General features: G+C 46.6%; 1 protein-coding gene across 2 annotated transcripts in view; it reads left to right on the top strand.

Moving 5' to 3' along the window:
• Nucleotides 1-12,566, top strand: part of LOC146856433 (solute carrier family 26 member 10-like) — a 335,814-nt gene extending 323,248 nt beyond the window's left edge. For both annotated transcript variants that reach the window (XM_085654582.1, XM_085654581.1), the window contains one exon: nucleotides 11,669-12,566. In XM_085654582.1, the coding sequence (XP_085510708.1) occupies nucleotides 11,669-11,763 (95 nt within the window). In that variant the 3' untranslated portion in view covers nucleotides 11,764-12,566. The remainder of the gene's footprint in view (nucleotides 1-11,668) is intronic.
• Nucleotides 12,567-23,836: the final 11,270 nt, after the last annotated feature.

Below are 23,836 nucleotides of genomic sequence, written 5' to 3'. Positions count from 1 at the left end.
TAGAGTTCGGCATTTTGAAACAACAAATCGTACGAAAGGGAGCCTACCTGAAATGCTGGCACAAAATCAAAGAGCAGCACCAGGCTCACTAAATGAATTACTATGGAATGAACTTAACCGAAAAAAAGACTGTGCAGCTTTGATTTATTTAAAGGAGTCCCTGGCTAGCTTGGCCTTAGAAGCTCTCTGGGACACAATTGGGGTCCATAAAACCTTTAAGGAAATTGTCAATAAAACAGTAAAAATTATATCTAATCTTGTAGACAAAGCCTCCCTCTCCGAAAGAGCACATGGATGGTTCGTCATTCAGAGCTATAAAAAACTGCTCCCCACAAACCTATCTAGGGACTGGATTCACCCGGTCTAAAAAAGAAAAAGTTCTAAACATCAGGCTGTGCATTCTACCCATATTGCCGCACCTACCGCCTTGGAAACGGCTACAGTCCAAAACATCCTGTAGACTGTGTGCAAAGGCTAAGGAAGACATTTTACACATTGTCTGTACATGCAAATGCTTAGACAGGGAAAGAAGATCTACATTAAAACCCGCTTTTAACAGACTACGTATCAGAACTTGTAGACAGGCAGTCAAGGCCTGCTTTGAAGGAGAGGATATTCGGCTGGTCTGCCGTCTAGTACGCTTCTTCGACGAGGCGGGAAAGAAACTAAAGGCGACAGAGAAGGAACATAACATTGAACCAAATGACAGCAACTCATAACCTCCTGCCTATTTTTATACATATTTTAAAAAGTAGTTTTAACTGGAAAGGGCTAACTATTGTTTTAATATTTCAATCTGATGGTTTTAAAGTGTAAAGACCTCTGCATACTGCAAGACGGCCTTAGCAACTTACAGGAATGAAATATTGATGTGATAACACTGTCTGTTTTATTTAGCTAAGCACACATTGCCTGCATCATTTTATTATGTTATTTCTTTCTCTTTTATGCAATGGTTTTTATTAACTACGCATATAATAAAATTTTACCGTACCATTACCATACACCACTGGCAGTCCATAACATCAGACAGATGGGTTCTGCAGATCATCCAAAGGGACTACTCCCTCCCCTCCATGCCTCCATCTTACGACCGGCTGACGGAGGATCATCTGTCATTGCTTCAGGAGGAAGTCCTGGCACTTTTGGCCAAGGGAGCCATAGAGAGGGTTCAGGCCAGAAGTGGGCTGTGGTTGCTATTCCCTCTATTTTCTGGTCCTGAAAAAGGAGAAGGGCCTTCGTCCTATCCTAGATCTCCGAGCCCCCAACTACTTCAAAAGGAGAAATTCTAGATGCTTACATTGGCCCAGGTCTTGTCTGCCCTGGATCCAAGAGACTGGATGGTAGAATTGGACTTGCAGGACACCTATTTTCACATTCCCATCCTGCCTACCCATCAGCGTTACCTGCGATTTACGGTAGGCCACAAGCATTTTCAGTTTACCGTGCTCCACTTTGGCCTTACTAGCATCCCTCGGGTGTTCACCAAGGTGATGGCGGTGGTCGCAGCTCATCTGCACAGATCGTGGGTGCCAGTCTTCCCCTATCTCCACGACTGGCTGCTGAAGGTGGGCTCGCCCCCGGTATACCTGCATTTGCTGGGGTTCACTATCAATCTGCTGAAGTTACACCTGATTCCCTCTCAAATGCTCCCTTTCATCGGACCTGTTTTGGACACAGTACCATTTCGGACTTATCAGTCTATGACCGATGTTTCATCCTCTGTCCTGGATTTTGGTGAGACTGACTCTGAGACTGCTGGGCCTCATGGCCTCCTGCATCCTGCTAGTGGCAAATGCCAGATGGCATATGCGGGCTCTGCAGTGAGACCTGTGGTTCCAGTGGGCTTAACATCAGGGGAATCTTTCCAACTTGGTCTAGATCTCGGAGGGAACTGCAAAAGACCTGCAGTGCTGGCTAATGAAGCTCGATTCAGTCAGAAGCAGACCCTTCTCCCTTCCCTAACCAGATCCTACAGTAGTAACAGATGTGTCACTCCTGGGATGGGGCGGCTGTCTGGGAGAGGTGGAGAACAGAGTACGCTGGTCTCTGGCGGAACCCAGACATCCCATCAACCTGTCGGAGCTCTGAGCAATCTGATTGGCATTGAAAGCCTTCCTACCCTCCATGAAGCGACTGCTGGTGCAAGTGTTCGTGGACCACATCACTGCCATGTGGTACTGCATCAAACAGGACGGGGTTGGGCCATGGACCCTCTGTCAAGAGGCCCTGCATCTCTGGACATGGCTGGAACAGCAGGGCATTTTCCTGGTGGTTCAATACCTGGTAGGTTCTCTAAATGCCAGTGTGGATGAACTCAGCTGTTGATGCCTAGCGGATCACTAATGGTACCTCCACTCGGAGGTGGTGCAAGGTCTCTTTCAACAGTCAGGAAAGCCTTGCTTAGATCTGTTCACCTCCGCTGAGAATATGCAACGTCAGCCGTTTTGATGGGTGGCAAAGAAAAGGAAACTGTCAAGAGCCTACAAACAAGCTCTCAAGAAATAGGTCAGATTTAGGAAGGTCTTATCTAAGAAGTGTTTCCCGCAGTATGGGCAGTGATAAGATTGTGAACTGTGACATTGCTCTGCTAATTTGCTACTAGGATTCCAGGTTGCTCCGAGGTCACATAAAGCTGTGTCTGTTTGTATAATCTATACTTGATTTATTAGATCTTTAAGTAGATCCTTAAAAGAGTAATTATCTTTCCTTCAGTCAACATTTTGAAAAGGTGTTATCATTCCTACAGTTAAAATATTGAATGACGTCGAGGATGAAGGGATTGCAGAAGGCACTTTGCACGCCAGAAAATATTAACCATGCGTATTTTTTTAAGCGTAGCAGGTAATGGACTGCATGCTTAAAATCATTCCACTTTTTGGAAGAATACATTCTCTGATTCCTAAAATGTGGGCATAAATGACTTCCTCAACAAAAGTGGAAGTGAATTATTGGGTTATGGCCGGAGAGGAGTCATTCTGATTTACGTTTTTTTAATTGAGAGAGCAAAACAGAAGAGAGAGCACAAATTGGCTTTGTAGATTAGTCTAGGCTCAGGTAGTAGTGGTAAGGACTTAGGAAGAAAAAAAAACGGGCATCCATCTGTTTCAAAATGCTTCTCACGATTAAAATATTTAATTCAAATATAAACACAATACAATCTATGCAAGTCTTTCACTTCCCGGCTCATGTTATTGGAGCTTTTAATCTTTTTCTTAGCTTAAAAATAAACGAAAAGACATATTTAAAGCATCAGTTGCAACTTTACACCTAGTCATCATCATATGCTGGTCCTGAAAACAAAATGGCATCTGCACCTATTTTTAGTAGTATTAAAACAGCTCTGTATTGGTCTGCTGTTGCCTTAACCTCTGAATACCACAGAAGTAACCTGTGCTGATGACTTTGTCCCCTCCCTGTTTAAATAAGTATTGTATTGCCTCAGTGTGGGGAGCACACAAATCCGTTTTGAAAACAATAGGATCCCAATTTGGCACAGTATCACTATTCAGTTAATTTTGCCCGTGGTGACTGAGGTGTTGAGCAGGTTGGTGAGTTCCTGGCCGATCCTTTGGTTTCTGAGTTTGAAGATATGATGCAGTCATTGGTCCGTGGGAGCTCCCAAGTAGATGGATTTCATGATGTAGGTGGTGTCCTGGATGGAGAGCTGGTTCCAGGTGGTCTGTCTGTGGTTCATGTCGGAGAAATCGGTGAGAGTAGGTTGTGGTTCGAAGTTTCTGTAAATGGTTGTGATCTTGTAATGGAAGAAGTCAGTGAGGTTGTGGCAGAGCTCCTGTGAGTGTTATATATATATATATTCACTTAAAAAACCATAGGTTTCACACATGTTATAGTTAGCTGTACATTTCACTCGTAAAAAAACAAGGAAATTCCACGTTATAGTTAGATCAGGTAACTATAACTTGCGCGCCCACAATAAACTGCTGATGACGTCACATAGTACATCACTCATGACATGGTCAGTGACATCACTCATGACATCAATGATGACATCTGAAATTACACATTGTGGATTGCGGTCGCGCAAGTTATAGTTACCTGATCTAACTATAACGTGGAATTTCCTTGGTTTTTTACGAGTGAAATGTACAGCTAACTATAACATGTGTGAAACCTATGGTTTTTTAAGTGAATTTGCAAGGTTTTGTAAATGATAATTCCTAACTATAACGTGTGTGAAACCTATGGTTTTTTCAGTGAATTTGTACGGTTTTTTAAATGCTAAGTTATGTATTTATTTTTTATTTTTTTTTCTGGTTTTTCACTATGCGCACACCCTGCGCGCACGGTGCACTTGCACCGTGCACGCGCAGTGGGCGCTCGGTGCGCTTCGCGCACCGAGCAGCCACATTGCGCAGTCCATGCCGTGCGCGCCTCGCCTTTTTTTACGCAGTAACATTTGTTTTTTTCTCCCTTGTGGGTCCTTTAATTTATTTAATAAATGTGATTGTTACTTCTTTATTTTTTTTTTATTTTTTTTTTTGCCGTGCGCGTACGGTAAGCTTACCGTACGCGTACCCCGCGATTTTTTTTTAAAATTATTAAATTTATTTTTCGTACTTTTGGGTCCTTCTTGGACCCCCTGACAAACACTAGGGGGTCTGCAACTCTCTTCGTTGCCCCCGTTTCACGTTCCCCACCTTTGTTTCTCAGTGCGAGAGACAGAAAATGGCGGCCTGATTTCGACCGATTCGAATGTTTACAGTCATGTAACCACCAATCAGAATTGAGCTCGCGCACGGCATCGTACGCGTACGGTAAGCTTACTGTAAGCGCACGGAGCGCGCTTACAGATATATATATTGATTTAAATGCTATTTTCTCAGGACCTACTGAACAGATTTACACCAGACCTACAAAAGGCACTTCCTTGACCTGAGGACTACCTCTCTGCCAAATTTCAAGTAATTCTGTTCAGCCGTTCGGGCTGTAGCTGTGTCTAAAGGTCCTATGGAAAAATGCATGGGGAAAACGCGTTTTGGGACCCCCCTTTTTTCTCAGCCCCCGCTTGACGAATCCCCCCGAGACTTTCAGGGTAGGAGCGGAGCGTAGCGCCCCATTAGTTTTGAAAATTTCGCGAGGATTCGTCGACCGGCGCCAAAGTTATTCCAAATAGAATGTTGCGGATTTCCTATGGAAACAGGGTCCTAACTATAACTACCTACTGGCGACCGCCAGTAGGTAATATATATATATATATATATATATATATATATATATTCACTTAAAAAACCATAGGTTTCACACATGTTATAGTTAGCTGGACATTTCACTCGTAAAAAAACAATGAAATTCCCCCGTAATAGTTTCTGCAGGCAACTATAACTCACGCGACCGCAATCCTCTGCTGATGACGTCAGATATTACATCACTGTATTTAGACACTTATTTACCCATATCTTCTTCCATTAATCTTTAGCTATACATATATTACAAATATTTATTTTTCAGAAAGACACATATGTCATCAGTGATGTAATATCTGACGTCATCAGCAGAGGATTGCGGTCGCGTGAGTTATAGTTGCCTGCAGTAACTATAACGGGGGAATTTCATTGGTTTTTTACGAGTGAAATGTCCAGCTAACTATAACATGTGTGAAACCTATGGTTTTTTAAGTGAATTTGCAAGGTTTTTTTAAATGCTAATTCGTAACTATAACGTGTGTGAAACCTATGGTTTTTTCAGTGAATTTGTACGTTTTTTTAAATGCTAAGTTATGTTTTTATTATTATTTTTTTTTCAGGTTTTTCACCGTGCACGCACCGTGCGCGCACGGTGCACTTCACGCACCGTGAGCGCCCACGGTTTGCAGTGCGCGCAGGGTCCTTCTGTGACCCCCTGACCAAGGCTAGGGGGTCAGGAACTGTCCACTCTGCCCCCTTTTCACGTTCTCCACCTTTGTTTTTCACTCCCTCAGACTGCGAAAGACAAAATGGCGGCCGACACTTCCTGGTTTCGACCGATTCGAATGTTTACCGACATCTAACAACCAATCAGAAATGCGATCGCGCACGGCAGGGTGCGCGCACGGTGCGCGCGTATAGATATTGATATGCTTTTAAATGCTATTTTCTCAGAAAATACTGAACAGATTTACACCAGACCTGCAAAAGGCACTTCCTTGACCTTATGGCTACCTCTCTGCCAAATTTCAAGTAATTCTGTTCAGCCGTTCGGGCTGTAGCTGTGTCTAAAGGTCCTATGGAAAAATGCATGGGGAAAACGTGTTTTGGGACCCCCCCTTTTTCTCGGCCCCCGCTTGACGAATCACCCCGAGACTTTCAGGGTAGGAGCTGAACGGAGCGTCCCATTAGTTTTGAAAATTTCGCGAGGATTCGTCAACCGGCGCCAAAGTTATTCAAAACAGAATTTTGAGATTTCCTATGGAAACTAGGTTGTAACTATAACTATCTACTGGCGACCGCCAGTAGATAATATATATATATTTATATATATATATATATATATATATATATATATATCACAGAGAAAAGCACCAGACTTGGGAGGCCACACGCCTTGTTGAATACTTTATTCCTGCCAGGCAGCATTGCACATCAAATGCAGACGTACGCAGTTCATCTTTCCAGTAAGTATTTCCTTACGCGTTTCGGGCGTCACGGCGCCCTTGTTCACAGGACTCTGGCAAATGTAGGAGGCAGAATACCATTGCTCTAAATAGCAGTTTGTAAGTCTCGCCCACTGGGCGTGGTTGCACATTGCATTCTGGTAATTCGAGTTCGTCATATTAGGAAAGTCCTTCTATTACAACAGCTGCTCTTCCACATAGAAATAGTTCAAGTACCTTGGTAGGTCTTTGTAGGTTCCGCAGTTGTGGCAAGACAATCGTAATCCCTTTTGGCAGAAACCAGCAAGGCTCCATACTGCGCTGTTAGGTAACGCGCTGGACACCGCTTTATATGCAGGGGGGCCTCCCGCGACCCTGGTGGGCCGCAATTAAACATCACAGAGAAAAGCACCAGACTTGGGAGGCCACACGCCTTGTTGAATACTTTATTCCTGCCAGGCAGCATTGCACATCAAATGCAGACGTACGCAGTTCATCTTTCCAGTAAGTATTTCCTTACGCGTTTCGGGCGTCACGGCGCCCTTGTTCACAGGACTCTGGCAAATGTAGGAGGCAGAATACCGTTGCTCTAAATAGCAGTTTGTAAGTCTCGCCCACTGGGCGTGGTTGCACATTGCATTCTGGTAATTCGAGTTCGTCATATTAGGAAAGTCCTTCTATTACAACAGCTGCTCTTCCACATAGAAATAGTTCAAGTACCTTGGTAGGTCTTTGTAGGTTCCGCAGTTGTGGCAAGACAATCGTAATCCCTTTTGGCAGAAACCAGCAAGGCTCCATACTGCGCTGTTAGGTAACGCGCTGGACACCGCTTTATATGCAGGGGGGCCTCCCGCGACCCTGGTGGGCCGCAATTAAACATCACAGAGAAAAGCACCAGACTTGGGAGGCCACACGCCTTGTTGAATACTTTATTCCTGCCAGGCAGCATTGCACATCAAATGCAGACGTACGCAGTTCATCTTTCCAGTAAGTATTTCCTTACGCGTTTCGGGCGTCACGGCGCCCTTGTTCACAGGACTCTGGCAAATGTAGGAGGCAGAATACCGTTGCTCTAAATAGCAGTTTGTAAGTCTCGCCCACTGGGCGTGGTTGCACATTGCATTCTGGTAATTCGAGTTCGTCATATTAGGAAAGTCCTTCTATTACAACAGCTGCTCTTCCACATAGAAATAGTTCAAGTACCTTGGTAGGTTTTTGTAGGTTCCGCAGTTGTGGCAAGACAATCGTAATCCCTTTTGGCAGAAACCAGCAAGGCTCCATACTGCGCTGTTAGGTAACGCGCTGGACACCGCTTTATATGCAGGGGGGCCTCCCGCGACCCTGGTGGGCCGCAATTAAACATCACAGAGAAAAGCACCAGACTTGGGAGGCCACACGCCTTGTTGAATACTTTATTCCTGCCAGGCAGCATTGCACATCAAATGCAGACGTACGCAGTTCATCTTTCCAGTAAGTATTTCCTTACGCGTTTCGGGCGTCACGGCGCCCTTGTTCACAGGACTCTGGCAAATGTAGGAGGCAGAATACCGTTGCTCTAAATAGCAGTTTGTAAGTCTCGCCCACTGGGCGTGGTTGGGCGTGGTTGCACATTGCATTCTGGTAATTCGAGTTCGTCATATTAGGAAAGTCCTTCTATTACAACAGCTGCTCTTCCACTTCGCGCACCGTGAGCGCCCACGGTTCGCAGTGCGCGCAGGGTCCTTCTGTGACCCCCTGACCAAGGCTAGGGGGTCAGGAACTGTCTACTCTGCCCCCTTTTCACGTTCTCCACCTTTGTTTTTCACCCCCTCAGACTGCGAAAGACAAAATGGCGGCTGACACTTCCTGGTTTCGACCGATTCGAATGTTTACCGACATCTAACAACCAATCAGAAATGCGATCGCGCACGGCAGGGTGCGCGCACGGTGCGCGCGTATAGATATTGATATGCTTTTAAATGCTATTTTCTCAGGAAATATTGAACAGATTTACACCAGACCTGCAAAAGGCACTTCCTTGACCTTATGGCTACCTCTCTGCCAAATTTCAAGTAATTCTGTTCAGCCGTTCGGGCTGTAGCTGTGTCTAAAGGTCCTATGGAAAAATGCATGGGGAAAACGTGTTTTGGGACCCCCCCTTTTTCTCGGCCCCCGCTTGACGAATCACCCTGAGACTTTCAGGGTAGGAGCTGAACGGAGCGTCCCAATAGTTTTGAAAATTTCGTGAGGATTCGTCAACCGGCGCCAAAGTTATTCAAAATAGAATTTTGAGATTTCCTATGGAAACTAGGTTGTAACTATAACTATCTACTGGCGACCGCCAGTAGATAATATATATATATATATATATATATTAGATCCAATCCTGGGTTTCTGAGATCTGAAGCAGGCGCTGACACCGTGGGTTTTCAAAGGAAAAGATTTATTTCATAACAATGTAGCCAGACGCGTTTCGGCGGAACAAGTCCGCCTTGCTCACTGTAACCGACCCAGTTTTCGTAAGTCATTTATACAGTCTCTACACCTGGGATGTGCAAGCTGCAGCAGCGGCGCTTCCTGTTCTTCGAGCCCCTCCCCCCGCGCCCGACGTCATATATATATATTTAATGAATTAAAACTAGGTCTTTTGCATTGCATTATGTTTAACTATAAAAATAATATGTTGAAAATATTACTTTACAGTTTACATTTATTTAAAAAAAAATCTATATTCTTACCTTCTTTTGGACAATATTACCTTTAACAATTTTTTGGCACTATATTATTGTCATTACATTTTTAAGTATAGGATGACAATATTAATGTAAACACAATTCTCTACATATTTATGTGCCTTTTTGTAGCAATTATTTTTATTGGTATAAATAATGTTCAGAGGAACAACCATGAAAACAGTGACATGCAAGTCCAACATGGACCCAAATTGAGATACAAATGTTGATTGTGGTACATGCACTGATATCCAACAATACACCACTAGTACATGAGTGAGGGGGAAGAGAGAGGATAGGCTACAGAAGGAGGGAAGAGGAAAGAAGGAGGGATAGAGAAGGCGAGAAAAGTAGGAGGGAGATAAAGAAAAGGTGAAATAAAAGAAGGGAGGGGAGACAAAACAACGAAATGTAGGAAATCAGGGGTGGGGATAGTAAGGCAGCGTCCAGGTGTAGTAAAACGGGGGTGGGGGAAGAAGCAATCACAGGTTGATGGACGTCAGAGAGGAAGAGTCATGAGTCAAGAAGATTTTAGGGGGACCATGTAAGTAGAAAAATGTCTGCTTTGTCCATGAGTTTGTACTTTTCATTGGACGCATTCTTGTACATTGCTGTGAGCATTCCTCGTGCAAAGGCAGTTGCAAGGAATGCCAATGTTGCGGGATACAGATCTTGGCAGCCGTGAGGGTGGTGATGAGTAGGCGGTCTGCATGGCGTGTCAGCTGAGGGAGGTCTTTCAGGTCATGGAGAAGAATGAGGTGTTCACGAGCGGCTAGGGCACATCCATAAATTCCCGAAGCATGGACCCTACAACAGTCCAGAAGGGGCAGATGGTGGGACAGTTCAGTAAAATATGAACAATATCACAGGGCTCGTGATCGCACAGCCAGAAGGTAGAGGGAAGCAGCAACCCCACAGCCAGAAGCTGTTCCAGCATCCAGTGCAAACACTGAAGGATCGTAATAAGATTGAGCCTCATCTGAGCTTCCCAGACTTCCCGGTCATGGCCCTCTCGGAGCTCTGCCCACTCCTCCTCATCATACTCCACCTGCTGGCGAGTTTGCCAGGTCATCCTGAGGCTGGCTATTTGCAGTTGGATTAGCGCTAGCGGATCAGAAGTTGGAGAATACAGACATCATGCCTTTAAACTGATCCCAGGTGTTAAGGTAAGACAGCACTGGAGAACGGGGAATGATCCAGAGTTGGGGACCTAGTTTGCTCATCAGGCAGTGACGTAGATGTGTATGGTGCCACTGTTGGGTAAGTAGCAGGCCAAATTCGTCCTGTAGCGCCTCAAAGGATTTGAGTTTGCCCCTGGAGATCAGGTGTGTGAGGGTTAGAATCCCAGGCCTGCGCCAGCAGTCTCAGTCAAGCATGGACCCTCCTATGCAGATACCATAATTGTTCCATACGGGAGCCTTGTCGTGTAGGTGTGTGTACACCGAGAGGAGCTTATGGGCCCGTGGCCAGGTGGCATACATGGCCTTCAGCATGGGGTTCGGGCTCCCAGTGGAGGCGGAGTCAGGAAGATAGAGGGTCTGGGATATTTATGTACCGTGATATTTTTCAACACAATATTTTGTCATGGAACCATCTGGAGATCTCACAGCAGGTACACAAGGTTTTAGATGATTGGGACAAGCTTATCCTAGATGTAACAACAAATTAGTTTCCGGTAGACTTACAGGATATTAAGATACTTTGAATGAAATAACCAAGATGCTGAGAGGATTTTGAAATCTTTGGGGAAATGTATCTAGCTCAGGATCCCAGAGCTTCATAACAAATCTAAACCATTGAAAACATCGACAATCTGCCCATGATTGAGAGAGGAGCAACACTCGCTTGTTTCAAGCAGTGTCTTTCCAGCAATGAATACATATATAAATGGAATATGCAAAGGCTCTCTTTAAATTAACTGTGGGCAACTAGTGTGCAAAAGCTTAAAGAAATTGTGGAACACTGGATATTTTTTACTCTGTAGGCTCCTTTTCCCACTCTTCTTACAGAAAATTACAAGCTTTATGAAGTCAATTGATTCCTAAGAGCAGGATGAGTAGCAAGGGTTTCTCTGTGTAGGATTCCAGTCTCTGTTGGAAGGTTTATGACTCACTATTTTAAGAAATTACCTTATCTACCACCAGCTGAAAAAATATGGCTCGCTACACTTATCAGTAACCCAATACCATAAGATACCAAAATTATTTCTCAATATAACACCAAGTATTTAGACAAATGAGTGAATGTAACTGCATGCTGCTCATTGGAGACTTCTACCAATGCCCAAAGTTATAATGCCCTTTCCCTACAGTTTATGATGTTCTCTGTTTACACCAATAGTTTACTGATATTTTTTTTCTCCCAGGAGGCACTTGGCCAGAAGACTTCAACAGTTTGGGTATGAAAATTGAAGTGGGGTTTACCACTCTGGCAGCCGTTGGGTCCCGGGTGCATGTCTGAACCATCCATCTCAGCAGTGCAGATGGAGCAACATTCCAGACAAGGTTTTTGCCGAGTCCAGCATGCAGTCAGGACAGTGAAGTAAGCTGTACCTGAGAAACCGCACTAAGTTTAAGAGAATAATAACTCCAATAAGAAGCTCAAGTGGGGATATAATGCCTTCTACTGGACATCACATGGAAAAGGACATTGAATATGTGAGAATTTTGATTCTAGCTCAAAGACACAAGCTTACAAAGTTCTGGTGATTTACAAACTTCAGAATTCCTTTTCATTCTTTTCTTTGTCCGAACTGTGCAGTCGCGTTTGCACTGTTTTGAGAATTCACCCTCAGATTACTTTCTGCCCTCCTAACAATCTTATGCTATTTCTTTCTCGAAATCAATGGATAAATGAACTCCATCGGACAGGAAATGTGCATCCATCCTTCCATCGCTGTCACTCTCCACAAGTCCTAGTGGATTTTTCAAAACTGCAGACCGTCTAAGAAATAATCTTACAGTGGTGTAGATTAGTGCACCTGTACTAAGGTAAATTAATCATAAGCAAGACATCATGAGTTTAAAACTTGTTATTGGAATACAACATTTGTGAAGTCAAAAGGAGTGTTTGGGGTGGATCGTGAATTTCAGACACAATCTTTGCTCCCATTTCCAAGCTTTTTTCCAGTCATTCAATGGATACGCCTATTTGTAACAGGACCTACTATAGATCGTCAGCAGCGTGACATATGGGCGGCAAATGTCAAATTTATATGTTGGTTTTATCCTACTGCAATAAAATGACCCGTTACACTTGCTTTCAACTCAAGTTAATCTGCAAATGTTTTGATAAAAATAAACAATGGCAAAATTTTAAGCGGCAGGAGGAATTCAAAGGCAGAGTAAATCATTTGCAGAGCCGAACACGGTGAGTCAACTGAACGAACAGTGTGTTACCGACCAGTGGTTTCAGTTCACCAAAATACTTGGAGTAATACTACCGTACTACTACAGTTAACTGTACGTGTCCTTTGACTGCCTCAATGACATCACAGGAAGTGACATGTAAATACAGGCTAGTTCACTTTTTCATAACAATACGTTATTGGAAATAAGTTGCAAAATGTTCATAAATAGGATTTTGGTCAAGAAACATAACCAACCAACCTCTGAAACTAGCAAAAAAGTTGAAAGCAAACTTAATTGGTAAAGACCAGTAGTCATGGATACAGGCAACATCTTGGGGCCAGATGTACGACCTTCAACGTTTGCGACTCGCAAGTTGCAAGCAATTTTTAGCGACTCATAATTTGCCAGTCACAAAACCTGATGTACAACAGTGTCTGAGACACTGTTTGCGATTCCCAAATAGATCGCAAGGGATATGCCTCATTAATATTTATGAGGCAGGCCACAATTTGTGACCCATTGGGAATGGCCAGTACTCACAGGGATGGTGCCTGTGACTGCTTTTTAAATAAAACATTTTTTTTAAATGCAGCCCATTTTCATTTAAAGGAAAACGGGATGCTTTTCAAAAATAGAAATGAAAAGTTTTCTTTTAATTTTTTTAGAGTGGGCAGTGGTCTGTGGGACCACTTCCTGCTCTGAATAAATGTTGGTTCCCCCATTCACAAAGGGGAAGGGGTCCGATTGGGACCCCTTCTTGTTTGCAAATGGCTTACCACCAATTTGAAATTGGTGGTAAAGTGCGAATATTTTTAGACCACATTCATGGTCGCAACACATTCCTACATATCAGTGTGACTCGCTATTAGGAAGGGACGCCCTTCATTTGGGACGTCATCAGTGATGTCACCAGTGATGTCACTGGTCATGTCATAAGTGATGTAATATGGGAGGTCATAAGCAGTGCATTTGTGGGGCGTAAGTTATAGTTAACTCAGGTAACTATAACTCCTGAATTTCACTGGTTTTGTATGAGTGAAATCTGAGCCTAACTATAACGTCCTGCAACTTTTGTTTTTTTCAGTGAATATATATACATAAAACAGATTATCATCTTTCTCCTAAAATCCAATATTTTTAATCAAGTGCATATTTCAGTAATTCACACGATGCAATGTTTAATAATAGTGATTATTATAAAAATATTTTAATTATAAAAGGCTGTGCGTGCTTCTTTTAACATTGTTTTTATGATTGCATTTTGTGGGCTGAAAATGTTTAAAAAAGACTCAGAGACATGCAGTTCGATTTTTAAATAAAACCAACATGTCTCCTAGTCTTTTTAAAAAAAACATTTTTCAGCCCACAACATCCAATCATAAAACAACCACAAGACGGCCTTGCACTCCAGCTGAAGAGCATAGAGCTTTATGGAAAGTTCTGGGGTCATGGATTTAATGATCCAGGAGACTTACTGTTATTTTTAATGTTGCAAGTTTGCTGCTTCACTCCCTGGAGTCCCCTCAACATTAGAAAATGCTTGGTGGTGCCCCTGCCCCTTCTAGGGACCATCACCAGGCCAAGCGAAAAAAGTTTAAAGAACCCTCGCAGGGCATTATAGGGCACTCCTTCAAGGAGGAGTGATTAATAATTGAGCGTCTCCTGCTGCTCATTTATTTTCATTTTTTTTAAATTTTGGGTGTCCCAATGCCCACCCGGGACACCCTTTTTTATAATTATTTGGGAGGGGGCATGCAGCTCCCTCCCCCAGCCTTTACAGACCCCAGGTACCCTATCCACCAGACCTGTAGTCATTTACTTACTGGAAGGGTTATGTGCCAAGCTTTGACGGACCCTGGGGACCCCAACCCCTGGTGCTATTTTTTTTATTTTAGGAAGGGGGAACTTGGCCCCCCTTCCTGAGCCACTATGGGCCCTGAGGACCCCATCCCCCAGAGCCTTCTTTTTTATCAAGCGGAGGGGGACATGCAGCACCTTGCCCCAGCCTTTACAGGCCTGGGGACCCCATGGCCGGGGGCCTTAGGTGGGTACCAAAGCTTCATCGGTTCCCCCATGCACCCATCCTCGGTGCAGTGGGAGCCGGCATTGCTCTCGCCTGGCAGGAGCTGATAGTTTTCACCGCTCCCACTGGGAGAGAGCAATCTGAGTTTGCCTGCCCGTAAGAGCCAGGTCAGGTAAACAAATGTCTGCTTCCACCCGCTGGAGGATTTTGCAGTTGCTGCCAAGGTGGGAGCAGGCAAGTTTTTCCTGCTTGTGCAGGCAGGGAAACAGTTTACGGGGGGTTATCTCCCGGGGACACCACATAGGAACTGGCCCCAGGGGATGGGCTCTTCTGGGTCTTAAGAGGCTCAGGAAGGAGGGCTGCACAGCCACTTCCATTGAATTTTAATGCTAGGTCCCTAGGGAGGAGGTCCTCCCTTTTACTATTAATGCCAGGCCCCGGGGGATGGAGTCCCTGGGGCAGTGATCTGCTCGGGGAGGGGGCACGCTCCCCTCTTCTCTTTGATTATTTTCCCGGGGGTTTAGGTCTCCGGGGTCGAGAGCAGCTGTAATACTGGGCCTGGAGTGGTAAAAGACTTTTGTCATTTTTCAGCTTGCCGTGGATGGCACCTCCCAATCCTATACTTACTGACTTTGCTGTAAAAATGGCAGCAGGTTCTGTCACTCTCTAGCTCAGCGTGGATGGTACTGTGCTAATCCTATGCTTAAAAACTCTGTTAGAGAAACAGACAGTTGAGATGAGCAGATTCAGAGTATAAGTGGCGGTTAATGGTGCTCCATATAAAGCGACCGCCACCCCCCGGGGCTTGTTTAATGAATAAAATACCTGTGGGGGGGCTCGAGCCACCCCACACGCCCCAGGGACCTCCACCTCCCCGGGTCACTAAATATTTAAAATAGGGGGTCCCCCAAGCCCCGGGGACCACCACCCCCCCGGGGCTTTAAATTAAGCGGGAGGGTGGCCGCGTGCCCCCCCCCTGGAGCCAATGATGGCCCTGGGGACCACCACCCCCCAGGGCCTGCTCCTGCAGTGTCCCGGGGTACCCCCCCAGGTACAACGCTGTTTGCAATGGCAGGGCGGGAGCCTCGCGGCTCTCACCCTGCCATTGCAAACTGCTTTGCTTCATTGAAGCGAGAGCAGGGAAACCTGCTTTCGCTTCAATGAAGCAAAGCTGATTGCTTTTCCACATGGGGAGCAGCATGTTAGCTGCTCCCCATGTGGAAAACCAATGCCAGCAGGAAGTGGGGAGCCGGCTGGGACCGTGAGGGGATTGGGGACCCCCCCACGGTCCCCAACTAGTGGCCAGGCCCCGGGGGATGGGGTCCCCGGGGCTATTAATACCTCCAGTAAGCGCCACAGATCTGCGTTGCAGAGAGGTGTAAAAAGGGGCGTGGCCTCTGAACACCTCTCTGCAAGACAGCCCCCTGGTGCATACTGGAGGTTCCTGGTGGGCTAGTTGGCCCCCAGGGGACCAAAGGATTGAAGAGGAATTAATTCCCCAACTTAAAACGTGCCACAGGGCGTGTTTGCAGACATGTCACCTCAGGCCCCGCCCCCTTCCTTCACCATTGTGCAAACGCGCCCTGTGGCGCGTTTTAGGTTGAGGAATTAATTCCCCTTCAATCTTGAGGGTCCCTGGGGGCCAACTAGCCCACCAGGTACCTCCAGTCTGCGCCAGGGAGCTGCGTTGGGAGGTGAAGCGGTGTGCTCCCACCCCTGTTCCTAATAGTACTCCCGTGAGTCATTGAGCTGATGAGCTCGTGGATGAAGCACCCGCATGCCTGTGAGAGGTACCTGACCTGAGAAAGATGTTGGCAGCCTACTCAGCAAATGTCAGGAGGCAACTGTGTCGTGCCTACCTAACTGTCAGCGGACTACAACTCCCAGAAGGCCTGCCCAGGAGGGGGGATTTAGGCGACAGAGACGCACGGGAAGTTGCGCGTAATCTGTTCCCGTTTCGGAGATCTCTCACGGCCGTGGAGAACGAAGCATCAGGAAGGCGTCCTCTGCAGTTACCGAGCCTTCGGAGAGTCGTTCGCTCAGCCATCAGAGGACCGTGAGTACTTTGCGGGAGATACAATGGAGTGGGATGCGGCGGAGATCTAATCCGCTTATTGCTGTCGCCGGTTCATTTTGAGACTTTTGCAGTCAATGCGGACTGCGTGTGTGCCCGCGGAACCTTGACCCGCGCTACACCTTCCAGGTGTCTACCACCACAGAAGCACGTGAGGGGCGGCGGAATACGGTGGCGGTCTCAACCACGTATTACCGAGCGCGCCCTCGCGTACATCCCTTTGCCCTGCCATGCCGGAGTAGCACGGCATTATCGTCCACGTGAGAGGCGGCGGAATACAGCGGCGGTCACAACCGCGTATTACCGGACGCGCTCTCAGGTCCCCTTTGTGTGTGTTTTCTTCCTCCAGCTACGGCGGAATACGGCGGTGGTCGCAACCGCGTTTTACCGTGGTAAACTGGATTACCACCCCTTTTTTCATTTGAACAGCTTGGGAGTTACCAACTCGCCTGGAAAGACAAAATATGTTCTTTTGAGGAACCCTATGTGTTGCTAGAAGCTGCAGTGTTATTTCTTGTGGAGCCAGTGCTGTGGTGACGGAACCCCAGTACTACATCCAGCTGTGGTCACTTCTCTGCCAGCCATTTGAACACAGGTTATCTGAAGGGACTGCTAAGCAAACTGTTGTGGGTCGGTGTGTGAATGAATGTGTATATAACACTGAGGAGGTACAGGGATAGAGGTAACTCTCGTGAACCTTTGTCATTTTAGGGGAATACTAGCAAGGCTCGCTGGGACCCATGTACACTGCCGTCGGCTGTTCTTTTCCAGGTAGATCCCGGGGACTGCATTAACGGGAAGGGCATGAGAGTAGACAGACTTCTAGTGTTAACCTGTTGTCTTTGTCGTTTCAGGTTCTATTCCCATGCTGTCCCTTCCCCTTCCTTTCCCTCACCTGATAGTTCGAAAGCCCTGTAGATATTTCAATACCAGGGACTTGGTAATATCAGGAGGTGGACCCTTTTTTCATCAACGACTGAACCCTGCGGAGCCAGGTCTGACAGAATTACGCGTCCAAGTATTGTAGCTCTGCCCGGTTCAGACGGGGTTAAAAAAATGGCGACAATGGACGACGTTCTCCAAGCACTCCTCCTGGTGCAGCAAGAACTGGCATCCTCTAAGGCTGAGACCGCGGCCTTGAAGGAGAAAGTAGAGAAATTATCCCTAAACCCGTTTGAGGTTAACCCAGGTACTTCCCAGATTCAGGTTACGGTCCCTCCACCCATTCCCCTGGCTAGTCCCGAAAGATATGCAAGGGACCCTCAAAGGTACAGGTATTCTTAGCCCAAATTATGTTGCACTTCTCCTGCAAACCAGCTTCTTTTCCCAACAACCACTCCAGAGTAGCGTTCGCTATCTCTTACTTAATAGGGGATGCAGCCAACTGGGCGGTCCCTTTAGTTAGAAACAACGACATGGTGTTATCTGACTCGGCTGCTTTCAGGGCAGAATTCGAGAGGGTTTTTGATCGCAGGGCAACCACTTTTTGCGCAGATAGAGAACTATTGGAGCTTAAGCAAGGGAAAGGAGACTTGGTTACATATCTCATTATGTTTAATAGATTGATAGCCGAAACCGCCTGGCCGGAGGAAAAGAGAATGTCTCTATTTTACCAGGGGTTAAGGGACGAACTAAAGGACGTAATGGCTCAAATAGATCCCCAACCCACTACTTGTACAGATATGATTAATTTAACGTTACGATTGGATGGGAGAATGCTGGAGAGAGGGGGAGATAGAAGACGGTGGGATAAGGGGTATTATAGATCGGAGAAGTCCCATCGTAGACCTATGAACAGCCCAGAAGCCCCCACGGGGCCAATGGAACTAGGAGCAGTTTGTCCTCCTTTGTCCAAAGACGAGAGAGAGAACAGAAGAATACAAGGTTTATGATAGTGGCGGTCTCCTCTTCTTACGGTCTGACCCCTTCAGGAGTGGTGCTAGGAGGTAGTGAGATGAACCAGGGTTTGCAACTCCCTTCCTTGGCCACGTCTCCAGTGAGAGAAACCGAAACACAGTTACTCCTCCCTATGGATCTTGTTCACAGTAACCAGATACACCATGTTCAGGCCATGCTAGATTCCGGGACCACGGGAAACTTTATTGACAGTGGTCTCGTTGCCCGATTGAGGCTACGGAGGATACGCAAAACAACAGCCGAAGAAGTCTTGGCAGTTGATGGTAAACCTTTGAAGTTGGGATTAGTGGTCGACCAAACAGAAACCGTCGTGTTGACACATAACCTCATTAAGGAAAGACACACAGAGAGGTTGTCTCTTAACATAATAGAAGCACCCCAATATGAGGTAATATTGGGGATGCCTTGGTTGTGTTACCTTAACCCTGTTATAGATTGGCGAACCAAAACCGTCCAGTTTCTATCTGAGGAATGCAAAACCCACTTGGTTCCTCACCCCCAGTCCCAATCGGTGGCTTTACTGTACCCATACGTAGTGGCCACTGCCGCGGAGAAAGAAGTGGTTTTGCCTAGGGAGTATGCACACTTTGAGGATGTGTTTAGCGAAGTGCAGGCTGAGCAATTGCCCCCGCACAGGGAGTACGACTGTAGAATAGACCTAGTGGAGGGAGCCACCATACCTGCCTGTAGAGTCTATGCACTCTCGGAGCCAGAAACCAAACACTTGCGTGAGTACCTGGATCACTACTTGGCAATTGGCTTCATTAGGCCTTCAAGGACGCCCGCTGCATCCCCTCTCTTCTTTATTTCAAAAGCCAACGGTGATCTAAGGGCTTGTGTGGATTACCGAGTGTTAAATAAGAATACTGTAAGAAACAGGTACCCTTTGCCGCTCATCTCTGTATTACTTGACCAAGTGAGGGAGGCCCAGATATACACAAGGCTAGATCTGAGAGGGGCATATCATTTGGTGCGTGTTAGGAATGGAGATGAGTGGAAAACCGCCTTTAAGACGCGGTATGGCTTGTTTGAGTATACAGTTATGCCGTTCGGCCTCTGTAACACCCCTGCGGCTTTTCAATACTTTCTCAATGATGTGCTGAGGGAATATGTGGATTTGTTTGCAGTTGTGTATATAGATGACATCCTCATCTATTCCAGCTCAGTGGAAGAACATGTCAGTCACGTTAGCAAAGTATTGTCCAAGTTGCGAACTCACAAGCTTTTTTGTAAATTAAGTAAATGTGAGTTTGGGGTGAGGAGAGTGGAATTCCTATGGGTGATGCTTTGTCCCGAGGGCTTGCACATGACTGAAAGAAAGGTGTTGGCAGTCCAAGAATGGCCAACCCCCAACAACGTGCGTGAGGTGCAGTGTTTTCTGGGCTACGCGAACTACTACCGTAGAGTCATCCTCCATTTTTGGCAGATAGCCGCGCCACTCACCAAGTTGCTGAGGAAGGGCTGTACCTTCCAGTGGACCAAAGAGGCGGGGAAAGCTTTTGAGTACCTGAAAACAGCCTTTACTGCAGCCCCGGTGCTTGTACACCCTCGTCCTGAGCTCCCCTTTGTAGTAGAGGCAGATGCTTCAGATGAGGCTATTGGGGCCATATTGTCCCAAAGAAACCCCGGCACCGGCCAACTGCACCCTGTGGCCTACCTCTCCCGAAAACTGAACCCTGCCGAGAGGAACTACACCATTGCTGAAAAGGAGCTGTTGGCAATAAAGAAGGCTTTTTAGGAGTGGAGGCATTACCTGTGGGGGGCCAGTCACCCTATCACCGTCTATACTGACCATGGAAAATTACAATACATGAAGGCGGCAAGACACCTTTCTCAAAGGCAAATGAGATGGATGTCGTTTTTCGCGGAGTACGACTTTGTTGTCACCTTTAGACCCGGAGTGGAAAACCGCAAGGTGGATTCCTTATCGAGACTGGAACTAAGTGACCTCCCTCTTTACCAACCAAAATCAGAGGTTATCATTGAGCCTTCCAAGGTGGTGTGTGTGGTCCGGGTAGAGACCTTTTTGGAGGAGGTAAAGAAACATAAGTCCCTGCAGGCATGGGATGAGTGGGCGGCTAAGGAAGCAGATCGCTCTGTGAGACAGGGGTTGCCTTTCTCTAAAAACAGACTATTCCTTCCCACTCTCGCTCTACGAAAGAAGGCCTTTTCGTGGTGTCACATTTCTCCATTAGCTGGTCATCCTGGAATACAAAAAACCCAGCAGTTATTACAAAGACATTTCTGGTGGTCCTCTCTGCACGCTGATGTTGTCTCCTGGGGGTCCAGATGTGAGGAATGTGCCTGAGCAAAAAACGAAACAGTCGGAAAGAAAGGTAAACTCATCCCTTTGCCTACCCCCCATTACCCATGGAAGAACATCAGCTTGGATTTTGTCACCGGTTTTCCCCTGGAGAAGGGCTATTCAGCTGTTTTAGAAGTAGTAGACGGACTCACCAAAATGGGGCATTTCATTCCATGTGGGAATCTTCCCACGGCCGGCCAAACGGCTCAGTTGTTGTTGGCTAACGTTGTTCGAATACATGGACTGCCAGAAATCATAGTGTCCGATAGGGGCCCCCAGTTCATAGCCAGATTCTGGAAACTAAGGTGCAAGGCCTTGAACATTGAACCAGCGCTGTCAACGAGTTGTCACCCCCAGACGGATGGACAAACGGAAAGGTTGAACCAAACCTTAAAGAAATACCTCAGATGCTATGCCACAGACGCCCGGGAGTCTTGGGTCGACCTGTTATGGATGGCTGAGCTGGCCTATAACAACGCTTGGCATAGTTCAATAGGACTATCTCCTTTCTGTGCAACCCATGGATACGATGCTAGAATACTGCCTATAAACATCCCCAAAGAAGTAGGGGATCAACCGGTGGTGATGTCACACGTTATAAAGCTACATGGATTGCAGAGTAAAGTCAGAAAGCATCTGATCAGGGCCAAACAAGCCTACAAACTGTGGGTAGACCGTCACAGACGAGAAGGGCCTCAGTATGCAGTGGGAGACAAGGTGTGGCTATCCACCAAAAACATACGTTTCAAGCTGCGCAGCATCTTTCATCCCAGGTTCATCGGGCCCTACAAGATTCTGAGACAACTCAACCCTGTTACGTACAAGCTGCAACTGCCTGGTGTGCTCCGTATCCACCCTGTGTTTCATTGTAACCTTTTGAAACCTGCCATAGGGGCTCGTAGGCGAGCACGTCCCCTGTGAGTTGCGACGGGGGCATGGAATACGAGGCTCGTAGCATTCTGGATTCCAAGCTCAGGAGGGGAGTGTTGTGGTATCTGGTTTCTTGGAAGGGTTATTCGGCTGAAGACGACTCATGGGAACCCTGGAGCAATGTGCATGCGCCTGCTGCGGTTCGCTCCTTCCACAGACGATTCCCGCTGAAGCCTGGGCCTAGGAGGCACTAGGAGGGGGTACCTACTGTCAGGAGGCAACCGTGTCGCGCCTACCTAACTGTCAGCGGACTACAACTCCCAGAAGGCCTGCCCAGGAGGGGGGATTTAGGCGACAGAGGCGCACGGGAAGTTGTGCGTAATCTGTTCCCGTTTCGGAGATCTCTCGCGGCTGTGGAGAACTAAGCATCAGGAAGGAGTCCTGTGCAGTTACCGAGCCTTCGGAGAGTCGTTCGCTCGGCCATCTGAGGACCGTGAGTACTTTGTGGGAGATACAATGGAGTGGGATGCGGCGGAGATCTAATCCGCTTATTGCTGTTGCCGGTTCATTTTGAGACTTTTGCAGTCAATGCGGACTGCGTGTGTGCCCGCGGAACCTTGACCCGCGCTACACCCTCCAGGTGTCTACCACCACAGAAGCACGTGAGGGGCGGCGTAATACGGCGGCGGTTTCAACCGCGTATTACCGAGAGCGCCCTCGCGTACATCCCTTTGCCCTGCCATGCCGGAGTAGCACGGCATTATAGTCCACGTGAGAGGGATCGGCAGCGGTCACAACCGCGTATTACCGGACGCGCTCTCAGGTCCCCTTTGTGTGTGTTTTCTTCCTCCAGCTATGGCGGAATATGGCAGTGGTCCACGTATTACCGTAGTAGACTGGATTACCACCCCTTTTTTCATTTTAGCAGCTTGGGAGTTACCAACTCGCCTGGAAAGACAAAATATGTTCTTTTGAGGAACCCTATGTGTTGCTAGAAGCTGCAGTGTTATTTCTTGTGGAGCCAGTGCTGTGATGACGGAACCCCAGTACTGCATCCAGCTGTGGTCACTTCTCTGCCAGCCATTTGAACCCAGGTTATCTGAAGGGACTGCTAAGCAAACTGTTGTGGGTAGGTGTGTGAATCAATGTGTATATAACACTGAGGAGGTACAGGGATAGAGGTAACTCTCGTGAACCTTTGTCATTTCAGGGGAATGCTAGCAAGGCTCGCTGGGACCCACATACACTGCCGTCGGCTGTTATTTTCCAGGTAGATTTCGGGGACTGCATTAGCGAGAAGGGCATGAGAGTAGACAGACTTCTAGTGTTAACCTGTTGTCTTTGTCGTTTCAGGTTCTATTCCCATGCTGTCCCTTCCCCTTCCTTTAATAGATGAACAGGGTAGCGCACTTGTGGTATTCTTAGTATTAGTGTGTCCTTAGTAAGCCTAGAATATAGAACTTAGAATATGGTAAGGTTGCCTAGAGATGTTTAGAACACTGAATGATGTGCAGAGGATATTCAAATGGGAGAGAAGCTGTTACTCTTGATGCTGTTGGATGAGGTTTCTTCATTTGCTTGTACCTAATAAAACCTCAATGAACTACTTCTGATCTTCGTGTACTTAATGAAGAGGCTACACCTCCACAGCACTCCTTGGAAGAATGAGGTACTTCACGTGGTAAATCTGGAGGTGGTGCAATTGGGTGGGTCCTCCTGAGTATTAGGATATCTTACAATGTAATCGCACTCTTTAAACCAGGGGTATCCAACCTTTTGTGTAGTAAGAGCTACTTCTGGTCAGTGAAAATCATCGTGAGCTACTTAACCCCAAGCAACTCACGCATTTTTCCAAGAGAACCCCCACGCCCTGTTTCATTAACTTTAAGCCTAATTTCTTCACAGCCCGTACTGTGGTTTGAGCAAAATACTTAATAACCACTCTCTCTCTGATGCAATTAATTAGTTTTATCGCGCCAATCCTATAAGGTGTC

This window comes from Triturus cristatus, chromosome 4_1, assembly GCF_964204655.1.
Source record: "Triturus cristatus chromosome 4_1, aTriCri1.1, whole genome shotgun sequence".
In the NCBI taxonomy this organism is placed as follows: domain Eukaryota; kingdom Metazoa; phylum Chordata; class Amphibia; order Caudata; family Salamandridae; genus Triturus; species Triturus cristatus.
Note: the sequence above shows the minus strand (reverse complement) of the source record. Positions and strands in the feature narration are given on the sequence as shown.